Source organism: Diceros bicornis, chromosome X (genome assembly GCF_020826845.1).
Source record: "Diceros bicornis minor isolate mBicDic1 chromosome X, mDicBic1.mat.cur, whole genome shotgun sequence".
In the NCBI taxonomy this organism is placed as follows: domain Eukaryota; kingdom Metazoa; phylum Chordata; class Mammalia; order Perissodactyla; family Rhinocerotidae; genus Diceros; species Diceros bicornis.
Window position 1 is genome coordinate 35366978 of NC_080781.1, and position 19718 is coordinate 35386695.

The 19718-nt window shown below is 38.9% G+C and overlaps 1 protein-coding gene across 4 annotated transcripts in view; it reads right to left on the bottom strand.

Moving 5' to 3' along the window:
* Positions 1-562: 562 nt before the first annotated feature.
* MED14 (mediator complex subunit 14) overlaps positions 563-19718 on the bottom strand; it is a 69345-nt gene continuing 50189 nt past the window's right edge. For 3 of the 4 annotated variants that reach the window (XM_058535657.1, XM_058535658.1, XM_058535655.1), the window contains 10 exons: positions 18462-18602; positions 16772-16883; positions 13908-14039; positions 11868-12050; positions 10710-10945; positions 8022-8201; positions 7824-7931; positions 6270-6395; positions 5690-5882; positions 563-2876 (listed from right to left, as the gene is read on the bottom strand). In XM_058535657.1, coding sequence (XP_058391640.1) covers positions 2803-2876; positions 5690-5882; positions 6270-6395; positions 7824-7931; positions 8022-8201; positions 10710-10945; positions 11868-12050; positions 13908-14039; positions 16772-16883; positions 18462-18602 — 1485 coding nt within the window. In that variant the 3' untranslated portion in view covers positions 563-2802. The remainder of the gene's footprint in view (positions 2877-5689; positions 5883-6269; positions 6396-7823; positions 7932-8021; positions 8202-10709; positions 10946-11867; positions 12051-13907; positions 14040-16771; positions 16884-18461; positions 18603-19718) is intronic. The other variant, XM_058535656.1, reaches the window with a different exon arrangement.

The following is a 19718-nucleotide window of genomic DNA, read 5'->3' on the forward strand; positions in this document are numbered from 1 at the left end:
ATGGCCAGAGAAGCAGTGAGTCGGTGCGTGCCTGGGATCCGAACCCGGGCCACCAGCAGCGGAGTGCGCGCACTTAACCGCTAAGCCACGGGGCCGGCCCAAAGGGACAACTTTTTAAGCTGGAATTGGATCCAAATTTAGAGTAGCAAAATTATACTTCTTGAACTTATCAAATTAACCATGGTCCAAAGAATGACTAATAAACTGTTAGTATCCTGTGGCTGAACAGGTTACTGTGTTAACTGCAACACAGTCAAGTTATTAGTGATATTTAAATTAAAATCCTGTATAGTTTAGTTTATGCTTGCACTTAGCTCACTCAGAGTTAGTTTTCAAACATAAGGTTCAGCCCTTGTTATTAATAACTTGATATGTTCTGTTGAAATTTTCACTTTCTCCCTCTCTAATTCTGAAAGTACTTCTATACATTCCGAAACAGCATTTCAGCAGATGGAAAAAAGGTGCCAATCAAGACCAATTTCTTCTTTCAAGATTAAACTAATACTAAACCAGACTACTATCCAAAACATCTTCATAAAAATTAACTAGAGAGAGTTGGTAGTTCTCTGAAACTTGTATAAATTTTATTACTGAAATTACTAAAATCACACTGAAAACACTTTTAAGTTAAGACCCAAACCACCTATTAGGAAAAATCACTATGGGCATCCAGTCCCTTTGATAGAACCTGGGTAACAAAAGAGGCAAAAGACATGGTTTGTGATGAAACCTAAGACTTGAATTCTAATGTTTTCAAGCTTTAATAAAGTGTATACCAATTCCAAATACCAAGCACGATATCAAAATTCGTATTCATGGGTTTATTCTTCATAAGCATCAAAAGCAAATGCTGTTCACAGAATCCTATCTTACTTTTGATTTGCACAATGCATTCAGAGATGAGTTATAATTAGGAATACAAGTGTCCACTGAATGCATCATGTTTAAAAATGCAATTAACATTTCAAAATCACACTTAAAAGCGAAAATACTTGAAAAGTTAACTCTATTAATCAAATTCGAGACAATATTATCCTGCAGATAAAAATACATTTCTTGTATATACATGTAGATTTCCACATGAAAGAAAGGATTCAGCTCCAAATAGAGAAGGGCTGACCCTTGATAAAGACATCTCCGATTGCCAGACTGATGTGACTACCATTGTAAGGAGAACTGAAAACAGAAGGATAAGAGGTAAGTTGAAGGATAAAAGTTTAGTCACCTGCTCCTGACTAGGGGCAGAGTTGGGCAAGAAGCAGCAGATGAATGCAGAAGATATAGAAGAAAGGCAAAGAAGGCCTCAACTCTGACCAGAAATGAGCGGAGAATCAAGCAAAGTTGAGAACAGATATGATACAGCTGCAGTGAGATGCTTGAAACTACAATTTGGTAGTTGATAGTTACAGAAGCTCAAATCAGCTTAAAATGGATTTAGACAAAGCATCTAAAATTTACTGGAGAACCAATGTCACAGTGATCGGATAACTCGGCATGGTATTATTATTTTAAAAACTTTCCCAAATAACATCGTCACCAGAAGACCTTTGCTTCCAATCATGTTCTTTGAAGCTTAAAAAAGTCCCTGACTGACTGGGAGAGACAATACAGTGCTCCAAACAGAAACTCTGCTGAGATGTGTCAGTACCAGAATCTCCATTTGACCCTGGATAGGCACTGGATCTTGGATTCTTCAAAGTGAGAGGACTGCACCAGGTTTCTTCCAAGCAAAATATTTTATCGTTTTGTTGACAATGAATTAAACCGGGATTGTTTAGAACAACCCCAATTTTGGTAGGGAAGGCAAGTGGGAGAAGTTAAGCAAGATAAAGAAACATCATAGAAATTTCATGCAAGAGTAGAGCGTTCAAGTTCTTTGTTTCCTAATTAATGCTGTATGCAGAAGCATCCTGTAAATGGAATTTTACAGGATAACCGAAAAGTTCCTGCATCCTCAACAGATGAGAATGACTGCAGTATCTGGGACCTTTGATCAATATGAACTACTCACTGTCTCTTCTCAAAGACTGGGTTCTTTCTTTTTTATCCAAAATCCTACTGTGAAAGACAACCAAAGTACTAAATGTTCACCACCAGTCAAGTTAGGAATGTCTGAAGAAAATAAATTAACCTTGAAACAAAGAAGATGTTTTTGGTCAAATTTCAGACACGTATCATTAGAAATTAACTACTGGCCCCATCAGGTTAAAGATGAAGGGAGGCCCTGAAAAGTCTACAGAGCTGATATACACACAAGTGAGTGTCACTGTTTTTTTTAACCTAGTTTTATTAAATATTGCTTCTTTGGGATGTGTTTATAACAACTCCCAGAACATTTTCACGTAAGGATTCAAAGCGGTCATATTAAAATACAGCTTCAATATAAAGTTTATCACAGTTTTACAGTATTCAAAAATGACAGACCTGCCTTAAAAAACAAAACAAAAACCAAAAAAGGACTATTACACCCAAAACATAAGAAAACAATTAAATAAACAAGTTTGGCATTTCCATAACTTTATAGTATAAAACAGAATATTAAATCTATTATTGGCAAGCGGACACTGACGTATTACCTAGTTTGAAATGTGCCCCATTTAAACACACTATACAAGTTCACTATACAAAAAGATTGATGGTCTTTTTGATGAAAGAAGTGCACCCTGAAAATTGTTGCCAGTTTAGAATATTAACCAAAGTCAAAAAAGTCCTTTTTCTTTTTTAAACTGAAGGCTGAATTCATATTTTTTTGTTGTTGTTTTGTCTCATCTGTCAGCCTTCCTGGTTTAAAAACAATAGTGTCTATGGACGCCCACCAGGGGGCAGTGTAAGATTAGCCATTAAATCACGGACAGCTGCAAATATTGTGCATTCACCTGCAACAGAGAAAAATGGTCATTAGCTATTCGAAATACAGGAAAGATGATGTTAACACACCGGTGGGGGTAGGGGTAATTAACTCTAAAATTAGCAAGAACTTTAAAGATCAAAATAAAAGACTAAATTTTAACTGCACAGACTATAGGGGATTAAGCTTTGGTGTTAAGTATCAAATGATATTTGGTTTGGGTTTTGTTTTTTCCTCATGAGGAAATTTTGGGCAAGTCCCAGTTAGGTTTGAATTTAAGAAGATACGCTTCGGGGCCGGCCCCGTGGGGTAGCAGTTAAGTGAGTGTGCTCTGCTGCTGGTGGCCCGGGTTCGGATCCCAGGCGCGCACTGATGCACGGCTTATCAGGCCTTGCTGTGGCAGTGTCCCATATAAAGTGGAGGAAGATAGACACAGATGTTAGCTGAGGGCCAGTCTTCCTCAGCAAAAAGAGGAGGACTGGCATGGATGTTAGCTCAGGGCTGATCTTCCTCACAAAAAAAGAAAAAAAAAAAGAAGATACACCTCGAGTTTCTCTATGGAAACACTGGAGCATTGGATAAGCCTTTGAAGTTGGGCTTCAAGGCTGCTGACAACTTGCTTATGCACTTTGAATCTCATGAAAAGATCTAGTTTATATTTATGCATTAGTTACAACACTAATGGTGTCCTTCTAATGTAGCCTTAAAGGCCAGATAAAAATGTCTATGATAGCACTGTCCAGTACAACTTTCTGAGATGATGAAAACATTCTGTATGTGCACTGTAGTTTACTAAGCATTTGTAATGTAGCTAGTGTGACTGAGGAACCGAACTTTAAATTTTATTTAATTTAATTAACTTAAATTTAAATAGCCACATGTGGCTAGTGGTAGTTATATTGGACAGTGCAGTTCTATGACATCTATTGGAGTTTTCTCCCAAATTTCAAGGAAACGGTCAACTTCTGGAGTTCAACATTAAAATCAATTAATGCAAAATAAAGTGATTTTTCTTAAAAGCACTTTACCAGTGGGAGCGAAGTGATGGGTTTGGGAGGAAAGGAGGGAGGCTGAAGTGTGGCACAGCAACAATCTAGAAACAAGATTTATTTGGGGGAGAAGGGAGGCTAATGAGTCATCCTCTCAACTTCCCCTTTGCTCAAAGAAACCAAATACCCTGCCTCTTACTTCTTGTAAATATTACATATATTTAAATATAATAAACCAAAACTAGTTGTAACTATTATAAACCAAAAGCTGAATCCCTTCCCTAGAGCATAGCCTAACACTACAGTGGCCAAAAGTGAGGGAACTGAAGCCCTCAGTTGAATAATGGCCTCTGGCAAAGGGCAGGATGTGCAGTGACCCTGTGCAAGTTACTGCAACCTTCTCTCCAACCACTGGAAAATTAAGGTACAGAAAGAAAAGGAAATCCAAAGGTTTGCCTAGTCTAAGGTAGAAATAAAAGAGCAAAAGAAAAACACTTCCAAAATATCACAACAATTTCTTAAATAAAAGAAGTTATATCTTTTTCTTTTTTAAAAACACATTTTCATTATTGATAGGTAGAAAAACTTGCTTGATCCCAATAGGATCAAAACATTCTTTCCTTTTAAATTCCACAAGACATAATAACGATAGTCATCTGCTTATGAAGGAATGGTGTTTATTAGCAAAGTTCTACTGGACTGCTACTTTGAAACTTCTGATAGCTTTAAACTTTGACTCTTAAGGATCTATTTTTAGCTGAAAGAAGACATAAGTCAAAGGATGAAAGCAGAAAATTGTAAGAAGTAGAAGTAGTAGTACAACAAAAGAAGCATACCCTTCTCTACTGTCCAGTGCATTCCTTATAAACTACACTTGAGTGAGAACTTGCCTATGTATACAATATGGGGAAATAGCTAAAAACATAATTTCTCCCATGATTTCTGTTTCTAGTAAAATTTTGACTGTGGTACCTAAAAATGTTTCAGAGAACAACTTTCCCTCATTTAAAAACAGTTCTGTTATCATACTATTCTAAACTGAAAGATATAGAGGACTTTCTTAATATTAGAAATAAGCAAAATTTAATTTAAATTTAATTTCCTTAATATTAAAAATAAGCAAAATGGAAGAAAAGTTCTCTTTGCTGAGCTTTATGTTTTGTAACCAAAAAATTCAGCACTGCCAGGAGTTACATGTTAAGCGTAGGCTACTACAGTATTGAAGGGACCTTGTTTATCTGCCAGAAACATTCTGGTTTCCTTGAAAATGTTCAGTTTGAGAGCTTCCTTGTGCACTCGGTGAAAAGGTTCACTTGCACCCACCTGACACTCATATAAGAAGCCCAAAAAGCAGTGATGCCATTTGTATCAGCTTTTATTCTTCACAAAACATTTAGAAGATACAGAACTTTGAATGATATTATTCTATTTGTGATCGAACCATGAAATATGAGAAATCAACATGCATTTCAACTTGGTGATGTACAGAGTGGCAGGTATTGATGGAAGGGCAGAAATTCACAGCCATGGAAAATTCTATCATCCTAACCTAGGGCTTTGTGGCAATGTGTGCTATAAATACAAGCTTCTGGCATTAGCAACTGGGTCAGTCCCAATAGTAAATCACTAACAAAAATAAAGTCCAGGCAGCAGAGACATGGACAAAAATGAAGAACCAATGAGAAAGGAAGAAAGCGACAGGCAGACATTAAGAGGGACATGGCAACCAGAGCTCTATTACTAGGATTGGGGGGCAAGGTGGGTAAAGAGGGAGCAGAGGGGGAAAGGGGAAATCTCTCAAAAGAACTTTTATAACGTATATGCAATAAAATACCATCTACTCGTCATGTACCTTGTCGTGGTGGGTTCATCTCTGCAAACCTCTTCAGAATGTTGCTGACCATCATGGGAGCAGCAACAGAAGAGTTCTGCTGTCTGGGAATGTCTGCCTGCTGGGTTGTACCTGAAGCCATGTCATAAATGATTGGAACTATAATACTAACAGGTTCTTGGGGAGGGACTGATGTTTTCTGAGTTAGTTGAAGCTGCAGACACACAACACACACAAAGAGAATAAAAACATCGTAAGAAAATAAAACATTTGACTAAATTTATCAAAGGTACTATCATTTACTCTACTGTCAGATTAAGATATATCAAGCAAAAGAAAATTAAATATGACAAGAACAGTGACAAACAACTGAATATTATGACTAAGATGCAACTGCATCACACAATTATCTAGTTCAAGTCTGTCATTACTAAAGGAACCAGGATTACATGAAGTCTAAACTGACAATTAAGGCATCTGGGCCTATGTTTGGCAGCAACAGATAATTTCTGCAGTTATACAAAAGTTGCTCTATTATCCTCACGTGGCTTTTTCCTCAGAAGCTCTGCACACACACACACACATGCCGGGTGGTACTTACAAAAAATAGCATTTTGGATTTCAGCACCACAGCAGGCGTCCCAGGAGGTGCAATCGGTGGTGCGCTGGGAGGGATTGTTAGGCAAAACTGAACGTTCCATTTTAGCTGTGTTGCCTGGTCAGGAAACTGTTTTGAAAAAAAATAAATCATGGTAAAATGATATGAAAATTTAAAATTATACTGTAGTATAGGAGTCTGAAAGGTTAGAAAGAATTTTATTTTATACTCAATTATCAACAGAACATAAAGTTGATAATCTACATTTTTTCAAAGGAAATATATATGTGAAGTTACTGAGAAGTCAACTGGATTTATGTGATAAGTTCCCCTTCCTTCCCTCCCACTTCATTAATTCCCAAGGCCTATGGCTTCTGCTTCCATAGCATCTCTGACATCTGTTCCCTCATCTCTATTTTCACTGATGCTACCAGGCTCAGGGCTTCATAACTTCTCCTGTGGCCCCCTAATGGTTCCAGTCCCTTTCAATGGCTGCCTCTTCCAGTCCATCCTTATATCACTGCCAGACAAATGTCCTAAAGCATGGTTCTAATCTAGCTGACAAACGTTCAGTGACATGCAGTGACACATGCTGTTCTCCCACCCCTACTCGACCAGGACCAAGACCTGGCATTCAATGAGGCCCTTCTTAACTGGTGCCAATCTAGACTTACCAGTCTCATTTCCAACTCCTTCACTAAAACATACTAAGCTGTGTTAGTAATTTTAAATTATATTCACTGGTGCTTTTCTAGCCACATGAATCCTTTAAAAACTCAAATGGATTTCTTTTGGATATAAATTACCTTTCCCATAGCCTATCAGATTAGAAGCCTAATGTTTAGACTATTAGCAAAGGAACATTGCTGTCCCAATATTAACAGTAAAACACCAACTGAGAAAAGGAGAGAGCTATTTGGAACTACCCCAAGCAATACTAGAAACATTAAAATGAAAGGATTGTGAGATTGGAAAAATATAATCAGCTGCCACTTGGATTCCATCTATATAATTGTCTACTTTCCTAGGAAAGAAGAGGAATTAAAAATCTCCCGGGAGAAGATAGATTTTTCGATAAATGGGATTAGGGTAATTGGGGGCATCTGGAAAAGCTGGATCCATACCTCACATTTGACACCAAGATATATTTAAAATGGATCAAAAATTTAAATAAATAATTTAAAAAATGAATCCCTAACAGTATTAGAAGAAACAATGGGAGGATTATTTCATTATCTGGGAGTAGGAAGAGTATATTAAATGTATTTGCTTTTCTAAAAGGTAAGCCACTGGTAACTCGGGTTGCCTGTGGGGAGGGGTCTAGATGGCTGGACAGGGATGGGTGGGAAATTTCCCACTGTATCATCTTGTTCTAAATTCAAAAGATACAAGAGAATTGTGTTATTTATTCAAAGACAAAGTTTAAGTTAAAAACTAAGAATTTAAAAGAAAAATGGAAGTACATAAATGGGTGAAAACCAACAAACACTGCTCCCACCAACTCCAACCTCCTCAAACAGACCTGGCTATAAAAGTTTGTGTTTCTCTGTAACTTACCAGCTCTAGCTTCATAATATGCACACAGTCTCTGAGGATGTGTGTAGGAGCTCCTAACAGCTTGGTGAAAGCTATTAATGTATTGGCTTTAAATGGCGGTCCGGCAACCTACAGGGATAAATACAAGTTACTCTTCATTCTACCTTGACTCTTCTGTTTCATTGATTACAATAAAATTATGCATTAATAAACACATACTCTTGTTTCAAAGAATTTCTCCAAAACTTGAAGTTCATCAGGTTTCCACTGTCCTGCATTTTCAGGTGTCACTTTTAGCTGAAGTGTTTGGTTGGTTTTGGGACTAAGGGCTACTCTGCATTTCAGCGCATCAGTCTTAAACATGATCACTCCAGGTTCGTTGGAATTTATCAGCTGTAGCTACAAAACAAGAAGGATACATCAAATTAACATGTGAGACAATATGTAAGATAAAGAGAAAATGAAAATGTTGCCGAGAGAAGTGTTTCAAAAGGGAAACAACTAAGTTGATACCTGTTCCAAAACAAAGATATCTAGCTTTGATACAGTGAGCACCAATAACTGCAAAAAACGTCGCAGAGAGAGAGGCAATCAGACATTACATGTCTCTTGATGGAAGACCATAACACCACTTATGAAATATTCTTGCAAAACAACAACAACCTTGAGCCTGAATTCAGTAGTTAGAGCTGTAGGATTGTTCATTATAAAAATATGGGGGTCAAGGGGCCGGCCTGGTGGCACAAGCGGTTAAGTGCGCGCGCTCTGCTGCGGCGGCCCGGGGTTCGCTGGTTCGGATCCCGGGCGCGCACCGAAGTACTGCTTGGTAAGCCATGCTGTGGCGGCGTCCCATATAAAGTGGAGGAAGATAGGCACCGATGTTAGCCCAGGGTCGTCTTCCTCAGCAAAAAAAAAAAAAAAAAAAGGAGGATTGGCGGATGATAGCTCAGGGCTGATCTCCTCACAAAAAAAAAAAAAAAAAAAAAAATGGGGGTCAAAAGAACGTTAAATGATTCCAAAGGGATGCGATCAGCAATCCAGACTGTGAGAAATTCTAGAGGATAAATGATATGGTTTCTTCAACAAATAAACTGTGTAAGGAGAAACGGAGAGGGAACGTATAGTTTATTTTTTTTTGTGAGGAAGACCAGCCCTGAGCTAACATCCATGCCAATCCTCCTCTTTTTGCTGAGGAAGACTGGCCCTGGGCTAACATCTGTGCCCATCTTCCTCCACTTTATATGGGACGCCACCACAGTATGGCCTGACAAGCCGTGCATCGGTTCGCGCCCGGGATCCGAACCCCGGCCGCCAGCAGCAGAGTGCATGCACTTAACCGCTACACCACGGGGCCGGACCCCCTATAGTTTAAAAGGAACTTAAAAACTTGTTTGGGTTCTGATTCAGACAGTAAAAACTGTGACAACTTGGGAAATCTGGACACCAATTAGACATCTGATGATAAAGAAACTGTATTTATGGATGAAATGATGTCTGGGATTTGCTGTCAAACAATCTAGGGGGAAGAGCTATAGACAAAACAATATTGGTATGAGTTCACTGTTGAAGGTGGTGATGAGAACATAGAGGTTCACTGTACTATTCTCTCAAATATGCTTAAAATTTTCCACAATAATAAGTTTTTAAAAAATGGCACATTAGAAAAAAAGAATAAAGAGTTCAATTACAAAATGTTAGCTGGATTGGAACCTTATGCTAGCCCAGGGGTTGGCAAACGTTTTCTGTAAAGAGCCAGAGAGTAAATATTTTAGGCTGTATGGTCTCTGTCGCAACTACTCAATGATGCCATCATAGCTGAAAGCAGCCATAGACAATATGTAAATGAATGGGTGTGACTGTGTTCCAATAAAACTTGATTTACAAAAAACAGGGGAAGGGCAGGACTTGGCCCCTAGGCCTGTAGTTTACTGACCTCTGCTCTAGCCTAATATGGTGATTTGCAGATGAGGTTCAAAGAGCTGAAAGTTTACATGGCACATAAGTGGCAGAGGTGAGGCTAGATCACAGGTCTGATGATTACTATTTTAAATGTTAATTTATTCACCTGATGTTAAAACTTTTATTTTTTTTCAAATCTGCACATAAAGGTTGCAAAATAGCGTGGTGCCATCTTCGGAGTGGATATTTTAAACATTCACCATTCTGACTACCTCATCAACATATACATATATTAATAATTATAAACAACTAATTATGTATTAAATACCAAGATCTTATGCTAAGGGCTTAATATGAAATATCTCTAATTCCCACAACTGTTATGAGTTAGGTAGATATTATCATCTACTATTATCAAAATGGTGAAGAAATCTGCCCCAGCTCACACTAGCAGGTGGCATGGCCTGGCTACAAACCCAGGCAGCCTGACTCTAGAACTGGTGCTCTCCACTCTATCACCTAAGGGTACCACCAACGGATAGGCTAGAAGTCTTTTTCTATAAGGGTTTGAAATCAATTCAATTGTTCATCTATTTAAAAAGTAGCTTTCATCCTTGTGATCATAAATAATTTTATTTCAGTAGAGACACAGACTCAAAGTCAGCCTGCCTGCAAGGGGATTTCAGAGGGCAAATAGTTACTTGTATGCTATTCTCTGCAAAGCCAGATCCTGGGCGCACTTGTCCTATGGTATTGTGGGGACCTATCTCCAGGTCCATGTTAGCCAGAGCACAGTAAACTATAAAATGCAGAAATATGTTAAGGTAAGAAGGTAAAAGAAAACAGTGGAGTCCATTTTTAATGCTAGGGCAGGGTGAAAAGCACAATTCTAACAAGCTGGCTAGAAGAGGTGAGGGAATATCACTTTAGTTCAGATCCTATCCTGCAGGACAACTTAGCACTCGCCTTTGACAGTTTACCACTTATGAGTTCACGAGGTACCCGTACCGTTTCTTGTTGAATAATTCTTTGAAGGTGTCTTCTCATGATGACTGATCCAAGGAATCGCTCAAGCGGAGAACAAAGGTAACTACCTGCCAGGCCGGGCACGAGGCCTGGTGTTGGAGAGGGCAGCAATAAAATGTTCAAGGCACTGTGAGTGAGGATGGTGGGTATGGAGGCCGCCCAGGAGCGCTGAGGTAGTTTACGAGGTGGAGGCATGTTTGTTGGCATCGTTTGGGAACCTTTGGGAAGGAAAACATGTCATTCAATTTACAAAAACATACTATTTCATTGTTCTCTGTTTTGCCTTTATTACTAATCTTTGATATTCTAAAGCAATCCATACTGTTGTAGTTACTCCTTGTGGTTTACCAATCACGTATTAGCTTCCTGTTAGCAAACAGCCACAGTGACTCTCCTCCCTGTAGCCAGGTCCCTTGCAATGTGACTTTGCAGCAACTCCTTCAAGGGGTGGCATCTGTTTCTCTACCTGGCATTTGGGCTGGCCCTGCAAGTTGCTGTGGCCTACAGAATGTGGTGGAAGTGAGACGGTGCCAGCTGCAAGGCTAGGCTTCCACTCACTTTCTTGGAACCCTGTCTGGCCGCTAGTGAACAAGGCTGTAATCAAGTATGACACCACCTGAGACCAATCAGGCCCCAGCCAACCCAGGAGCTGACTGCAGACGCAAGAGTGAGTCCAGCAGAGTCTGGAAGAACTGCCCAGCTGGGCTCAGCCCAAATTTCTGATCTGCAGAATAGTGAGCTAATATATGATGGTTGTTTTAAGCCACTAAAAGTCATGCAGCAAAAGCTAACAAACATATTTGTACAATTCTTCTCTTCTGTGTTAATTTGCATAACCTTGTCAGTTAACTTTAGCTATCTCTTAAGGTCTAATATTGCAGCTAAGTTAGTAGTCCTAACAGACGTACTAGGAGTCACCTCAGAAGACTTCTGGAGGAGACATTTCTCTTTCTTACATTTTGCCTGACTTTGCAAATTAACTATCGTTACAACCAATTTACTAAATGGATAAAAAGTTTAAGTTAATAAATATCCCCATTCAACAAGTAGGTCATGACTTTCAAATGTGAGGATGGAATAAAATAGATCATTTGTTGGTTATACTAAAAGCAAACATAAAAAAATGTTGATGACACTCACTTGTTCCAGCTCGAGGGGAATGAGAAGCATCTGGAACTGGAGAATGTAGTGATGGGTTGGCTGGTGACATTCCAGGCATGCGTGTTGCTGGCGAAGGGCCGGACACTTGAGGAGACCCTGGCCAGTTCCCTGCTCGTCCACTTGGTGACACCATAGTGTATGGAGAACTCGGGTCCAAGGTTCCTGTAAACCCGTAAACAAATGGTTTTCAAAACCTGTATTTTAATAACTGAAAAATATTTGACAGCATTCAAATGCTTACACCTTACATGGTGATAATTTTATTTTTGCATCCAATAAGATATTTCACTGAAGCATGATGCTTAACATGGCACATCTGAATCTCTATTTTGTGCAGTTTATGTACTTTTTAACATGGTACAAAAATTAGAAAAATTAAAAAGACTGAGAAAGGATAAAATTTACCTTCACACAAGCTTCAACATGCGTAATATGTAACAATCCACTTTATGCTATATAACCACCCTACTATATGCTTGAAAATATTAAGCAAAAAAATCTCAAAGCTCCTTTAAAGGCAGAAATCTTGTATTTTTAAACTAACCCTGACAAATTATGTTTTCATTCTATTCAGAGAAGGCTGAGGAAAGGGAAATCTTCCGTTTCCTTTATTTAGGAAAGGCTAAACTGACTAAGAAATGAACCAAGAATCAAGTTTTGAAAGCAGCAACTTTCTGAATAATTTGATATTTAAATTTCATCCTGCAGATACCTTTAACATATGATTTATACCCCTTGTAACCAAATGACAAACTGAGAAAATACTTCCACCAAATATCAGAGAGTAAATGGTCTTACAAATCGGTAAGAAAAAACACAAGAACACAGGCAAAGGATATAAACTGGGGCAGGCATAAAATAAGAAATACCAAAGACTAATGAAAATTAAAAAAAAGGTTCAACTTCACTAACAAAGAAATGCACATTAAACAATAAGATAACGTTTTTCATCTATCAAAATAACCAAGATTTTTAAAAATCATAATACCCCATGTTGCAATGATGCAGGAAAACAGACATTCTTGTATGATGCTAGAGGAAATTGGTACAGCCTTTCAGGTGAGCAATCTGCAATATGTTTAGAATTTCTCAAACCCTTTGAGATAGCAATTCCTCTTCTAGGAACTTACCTAAGGAAATAACCACGTGAGCAGAGATGACACCATTTTTAGTTGTGAAAAATGGAAACCTTCTAAACGTATAATAATAGGAGAGCAGTTAAATTATGGTATGCCCAGACAAGGGAGTACTATGAAGCCATTTAGTATGGCAATGTAGAATTCTTAGTGACAGAAATGTTCCCACAAATATTAATAATAAAGAGTAAAATCACAGATGCTACACAGCTGTAAAAACTGAGGAAGCTCTTTATGTTCTGATTTGGCATGGTATTCATGATATATTAAGTGAAAAAAGGCACTGAACACTGTGTGCAGTATGCTGCCATGTGTGTAAAAGAGGGGGAAAGAACACTTACGTGTATTTGCTTGTGTATGCATAAAACACCTCTGCAAGAATGCATGAGAAATTAATAGCACTAAATGCCTCTGAAAGAGGAACAAGGTGGTTGGTAGAATTGAAAGAAAACACTTCACTGGCTACCTCTTCTATTCTTTATCTATTTGAACCAATGCAAAATAGAATTTTTGAGTTAAAAAATTCAAGTCTCAAAACAATACATACAGTAGGGTCCCAATTTTGGGGGGGTGGGGTGGTATTTGAGGGGACAACAAGCAAACAGGTGGAGAGCAAGCGAGAGCAACAGAGATGCGAGCAGGCAGGCAAGCAGGGGGTGCCTGATAGAAAGAGCAAGACAGAGTGAGGGAGACAGAGCGAGCGAGTCCAAAGCAGACAGACTAACTGTTAGATCTTTGTGTGGTGGGATTAGGAAAAATTTATTTTCTTTTGCTATTTCCCCAATAAACTTTAAGTGCTAATTTTGCAATAAGAAAATAATTTAACAAAAACTACTTTCACATCAAACTCTTACGCTATAGAGATTTCCATGTATGGACTCACCATGTGGACTAGCAAAACTGGCCCCTGGTCCTATTGAGATTCCATGCGAGGATGGGGGAGGAGTTGGAACAAATGACGCTGGTGATGGGGCTCTCAAAGCCCCACTGGGGGAGCTGGCAGCATGCAGATTTCCTAATAAAGGAAAATAATTACAGATGATCTCGCAGGACACATACTATGTCCTGTCCAAGGACCCCAAGTTAAGACTCTCTCTACAGACTAAAGAAACGAGTAGTAAAGCTCCCACAAATAGCACAAAGAAAAACTAGAACAATTTCATTATTGAAAAAAGAGAGATCAATTCCATGGGGCCCAAATTCTAGCTCTTATATTGACTGATTTTTTTTTGTTTTAAATATCCAGTGTACTTTTTAATTCACTCATTCAACAAGCAGGCGTGAACATCAATTTCATGCCAAGCATTGCTGTAGGCACTGGGGATGCAGCAGTTAATAAGAGACAAAAATTTCTGCCCTCGTGGAGCTTATATTCTAGTAGAATGAGAAAGACAAACAAATATACATCAGGGTGTAGTAAGTGCTACGGAGAAAAACAGGGCAAGGTAAGGGGACAATATCGTGTAGTGGTGGAGGTGGGTGCTGTTCTTTATATAAAGCAACCAGAGAAGACCTAAGAAGGGGACAAGTGAGCTGAGACACAAACAAAGTGAAGGGTAAGGCATGAGGATATCCAGGAGATAAGATATTCCAGGCAAACAGAAGAGCTAGTGCCAATGCCCCAAAGGTAGCAGTAGTTATAAACAACAGGGGGAGGCCAGTGTGGCTGAACAGTGTGAGCAAGGGGGGAATGGGAGGAGATTAGGTCAGAGAGGTGGTGGGGAGGTCCCCAGATCACACAGGGACTAGTAGGCCACTCCAAGGACTTAGGGTTTACCCTGAATGAGATGGGAAGCCGTTGCATAATTTGCAGCGGAGGAGTCTTAAACTAACTTTTGTTCCAAAAGGATCACTCTAGCTGCTGTGTGAAAAACAGCCTATAGGGCAGGGGGTAGGGGCAGGGAAACCAGTTAGAGGCAACTGCAATAATCCAGGTGAGAGATGGTTAGTGACTTGGGCAAGGGTGAAGGCTGAGATGGTGAAAAGTGGTTAGATTCTGGATAAATTCTGAAGATACAGCTGACAGTATTTGGTAATGTGGGTGTGAGAGCAAGAGGAGTCCTACATGACTCTTAACAGCTTTGGCCTAAGTAGCAGGAAGGAATAAGCTAGCATTTACTGAGATGGGGTGTCTATGAGAGGAGCTGCACAGGGCAGGGTCAGGGGGTTAGTTCCAGAGGAGCTTAGTTTCGGCCATGCTGAGTTTCTGATGTTGACTAGATATCGACAAGCAAATGCTGAACAGATAGCTGGAAAATGGGACTCCAGTTCACGGGAGAGGCCTAGATGAGAGATATAAAAAACTGGGAGACATGAACTTAAAGATGGTATTTAGCCACAGGACTAGTTTTAATTTAGGATTATGAAAGGGGGACCTACAGCTACCAAAACTATGGATAAATGCAACATTAAAATACTTGCTACATTACCATAACTATCCTCAATATCAGCAGGTTTCAAATTCTCTACTATGTAAGAGAATTTCACATTTTTTTATGTTCTACAATACCTAATGCAGTGCCTTACATTTAATAAATGTTAATCAACTTGATTAACCTTTAAGTATTATATTTACATATTTACCTGCATGACCTAGACAAGTGACTTAACTTCTCCATGCCTCAGTTTTCCTCTATAAAATGGGGATAATAATAGGACCTACACCATGGGTTTGCTGCGGGGGTTAAATGAGCAAAGTGCTTACAACAGGGCTTGGCACACAGTAAGCACTATATATCTGTCTGCTATTGTAATTATTTCAGAATAATTATTTCTCCTTCCTTCTATGCCAAACCAGTCTCAACTCATATCCTGGAAACACGCTCTCCACCTTGGGTTCTGTGGGGTTCTCCTGTTTCTCCTGTTTTCCTCCTTGCTCCCTAGCTGCTCCTTCTCAGGTTCCAACACCACTGACTGCCAGTGCTCCTCAGGGGCTGAGCTCACCCACCCACTCGGGCTTCAGCGACCTTCAATGACATGGCAACAACTTCCAAGTCTTCATCTGTGGTCCAACCATCTGATGAGCAAGTAAGGGATCATCTACCCAAGAAATCTGACACCAATCTTCCCCACTTGATGATAAGCTCGATAGCAGGGTTGGTGTCTGTCTCACTGCTGAATCCCCAGCACCGTGCAGCATTTGGCATAGAGCAAGTGCTTAAGAAATACCAACGAATTGTTCAGTTAAAAGTAAAAATTTGGCATTCTCAAGCAATTTTACAGCGCACTTCACGGGGCTGCCAACAGAGCCATTTTGTTTCGACAAGCAGGCTGTGCACTGCCCAACTCTGGGGGGCAGGGCACCATTCACATATACCAGGGCTCAGCAAACATTTTCTGAAAGGGGTCGTCGTAGCAGGAAAGCAAACACAGACACTACATAAATGGGTGTGTGGCAGTGTTCCAATGAAACTATTTACAAAAACAGATGGTGGGTATGACTTGGCCCACAAGCCTCAGTGTGTCAACCTCTGACACAGATCATGTGGTGATTAGCTCTTCTTGGAGTTGTGCCATGAGTCTGGCTCTGCATGACAATTCCTCCACTTAATTCAAACCTTTCAAAGTGCTCCTGAATCAGGAACAAAGATTTCATAACTCTGCCATAATGAATGAATGGCAAATATCTAGCCACAGACTAGAAAAGTTCTCTCTGAAGTCTAAGGCTACATGTGTAGTGCTTCTCAGTGGGTGTGTGTATTTTGGTTTTGAAAGTTGAACATGACAAGAGAATAAGTAATATCTTACCTGGAGACTGTGTGTGCATCATAGAGGGAGACTGGTTAACTGTGCTGTGATAAGATGTAGGGGGCGAAGTAAGAGGATAAGCGCCTGATGATCCTGGCTGTTTTGGAAATGGCTAAAGAGAAGAAAATTAAATGTTGGTAAAATACCCAACCGCGTATGGTATGCGAGTGTGGCTTTCCCTAATAAACAGCTACAGTGTTAACATTTACACACTTCATTGGTTACCAAAGAGAAGTTGTGAGGTATGAAAATGCCTCATCAATATACAATCAAAATATCAAAATATACATCAAAATACCCATCAATAACACAAGTTTTTAAAAACACCCTCACTTTCAAAATGTTTTAAAAATAGCGACATCCTCATTCTCGACCTTGCAATACCATTGTTTATATCCCTCAAGATGTTTGTTGTTCATTTTATCTACCATATCACTAATTTATCTATATCGTTTATCTAACATTGCATTGATTCTAAGATAATTTTTTTCCCACTTTTTAACATCTCTGAAATCAGGGTGTGTCCTTCAATTCATGGTATGTCATAGTTTAACTGGCAGTGTTGTTTCTGGCAGTACATAAAAAAAAGTGCATCTTACATTTGGTGGAGTAATGAAAAACCCAGGACAATGTAATCCTAGTCTATTTTTTAAAGTTGAAGTATGAATCACATATAGTAAAGTGCACAAATCTTAAATGTACAGTCTGATGAATTTTAACAAATGTAAATGCCAAATAGATCAAGATACTGAAGAACATTACCAGAACCCCAGAAGCCTCCCTCATACATCTTCCAAGTCTTTATCGCCTCACCAAAGGTAAGCACTATTTTGATTTCCATCACTCAAGCTTGGTTTTGCATTTCATATTAACACTGAATGTACTCATTAGTGTCTGGCTTCTTTTGTTCAACGTTATGTCAGTGAGATTCATCATGTTGTTGCATGTAGTAATAGTTTTTTTTTTCATTTCTGTAAAGTATTCCATTGCATGAATACGCTCCAATTTATTCACTCATTCTACTGTTGCTGGATAGTTTCCTTGTTTAAAATTTTTTTGACAAATAACATTGCTATGAACATTCTTGTGTTCTACTGATGCATTTCTGTTGTGTATATATATAAGAGTAGAATTGTTAAATCACATGTATGAATAATGTTCAGCTTTAGCATTCTGGAATATTGCTAAACACCACTGCAAGGTAGTTGTACCATTTTACACACTCTTCAGTAGCAAATGAGAGTTTCAGTTGCTCCTAATACCAAATGTTGGGAAGGATTATCAATTTTTTTCTTAAAGCCATTTCTGTGGGTATGGAGTATCATCTCACTGTGCTTTTAATCTGTATTTCTGTGATGCCAAATGATGTTGAACAACTTTTTTGTGCTTACTGGCCATTTGGACATCCTCTTTTGTGATCACATGGGTGATCAGCTGACATCATTTTAAGTGCGTGAGTCTGAGGTAAATGCTATTTCGGGTATGGTTAATGCTATTTCTGGTTCTATTCACTTCCCATCACCAGAAGCCTTCTCCTCACCTCCCTCTGTCACTATATTTTCATATGGATTTCCTGGGCATCTTGAGCCCACCAACGACCTCCCTGCCTTTCAACAAAGAAGCCCAGACACCTGTAGAACCTGTTAATTACACAAATGCGATACCATTTGGAATTTCAGCTAGACATCACCTGTTGCTGGGGTGGCGGCTGGAGTTGTGAGATTAAAGAATCCATCATATCTCCTCCTATGGGAGAAGGGGGATTATCATCCTCATTTACAGACCTTCTTCGAGCATCCTGATTGCTGTCAACAAACATATTCAGGAATGTCTATGGATATAAACAGGTAAAATTTAGATTATTTTACCTAACTTTAGTAAGATATTTTTAATCATTTAGAATGTTTTAACAGAAAGAAACATATTATGTCCATCTCTGAAATATGTTTGACACATGGCCACTATTATTAGAACAACCTGGAAGAGATATTGATAATTTTGAAGGAAGGGGGGAAATTGAGGAAAACGGTTACCACCACAACAAAAACAGTATCTAAGTTAAAAAATCATATCAACTAAAAAGTATTGTGTAAGCAAAATGCTGAAGAAAGAAGTACACCCTGGCATCTCCTAACACCAGGTCAAGACATTTTCTTATTAACTTCTGAATCAGAAATGGGGAAAAAAATGAAAAGTTGTATGTTGGCCATATAAGTAACTTCAATGACTTGGAAAACTTCCTATTTAGTGAAGAGTTTTTTTTTCTGTGTGTGAGGAAGATTGGCCCTGAACTAACATCTGCCAATCTTCCTCTTTTTGCTGAGGAAGACTGGCCCTGGACTAACATCCATGCCCATCTTCCTCCACTTTATATGGGATGCCGCCACAGCATGGCTTGCCAAGCGGTGTCGGTGCACGCCCGGGATCCGAACCGGGAGAGTTCTCACTTTTTAAGCTAGAAAATATTACAGAGGAAAACTGAATAAAGAAACTAAGCCACCTTTTCCCTTTTTATCTTACATGACTTGAACCATCAAGAGTGGGACAGTCTTGTTTTATGGAATATGTCATCAAAATTAAGCAAGGCTACCAGAGTTTGTGTCTTAAGCACAGATTTTCTGTCTTTTAATACTCTCCACCTTCCCAATCTTCAAAAACATAGATCATAAGCTTATCAGAATCACTAGAAAGCTTTTAAAAGTACATAGTCTGATTTCTAATTAAAGATGATGGATTCACAACATACATTTCATCTTTTCCCAATACCCCACTGAAACTAAAAAAAATTTTTTAAAGCAATAAGTCACAAAGACAAAAAGAATGGGAGAAGAGAAAAATAGCAATAAATTCTGGAGGCTGCAGAGCAGATAGTTGAGTGGTAACTGAACTATTCAATGTGAGGAAATTGTATCCTAGGCAAGCAGTGGGGAAAGCCAAGAAGCAAAGC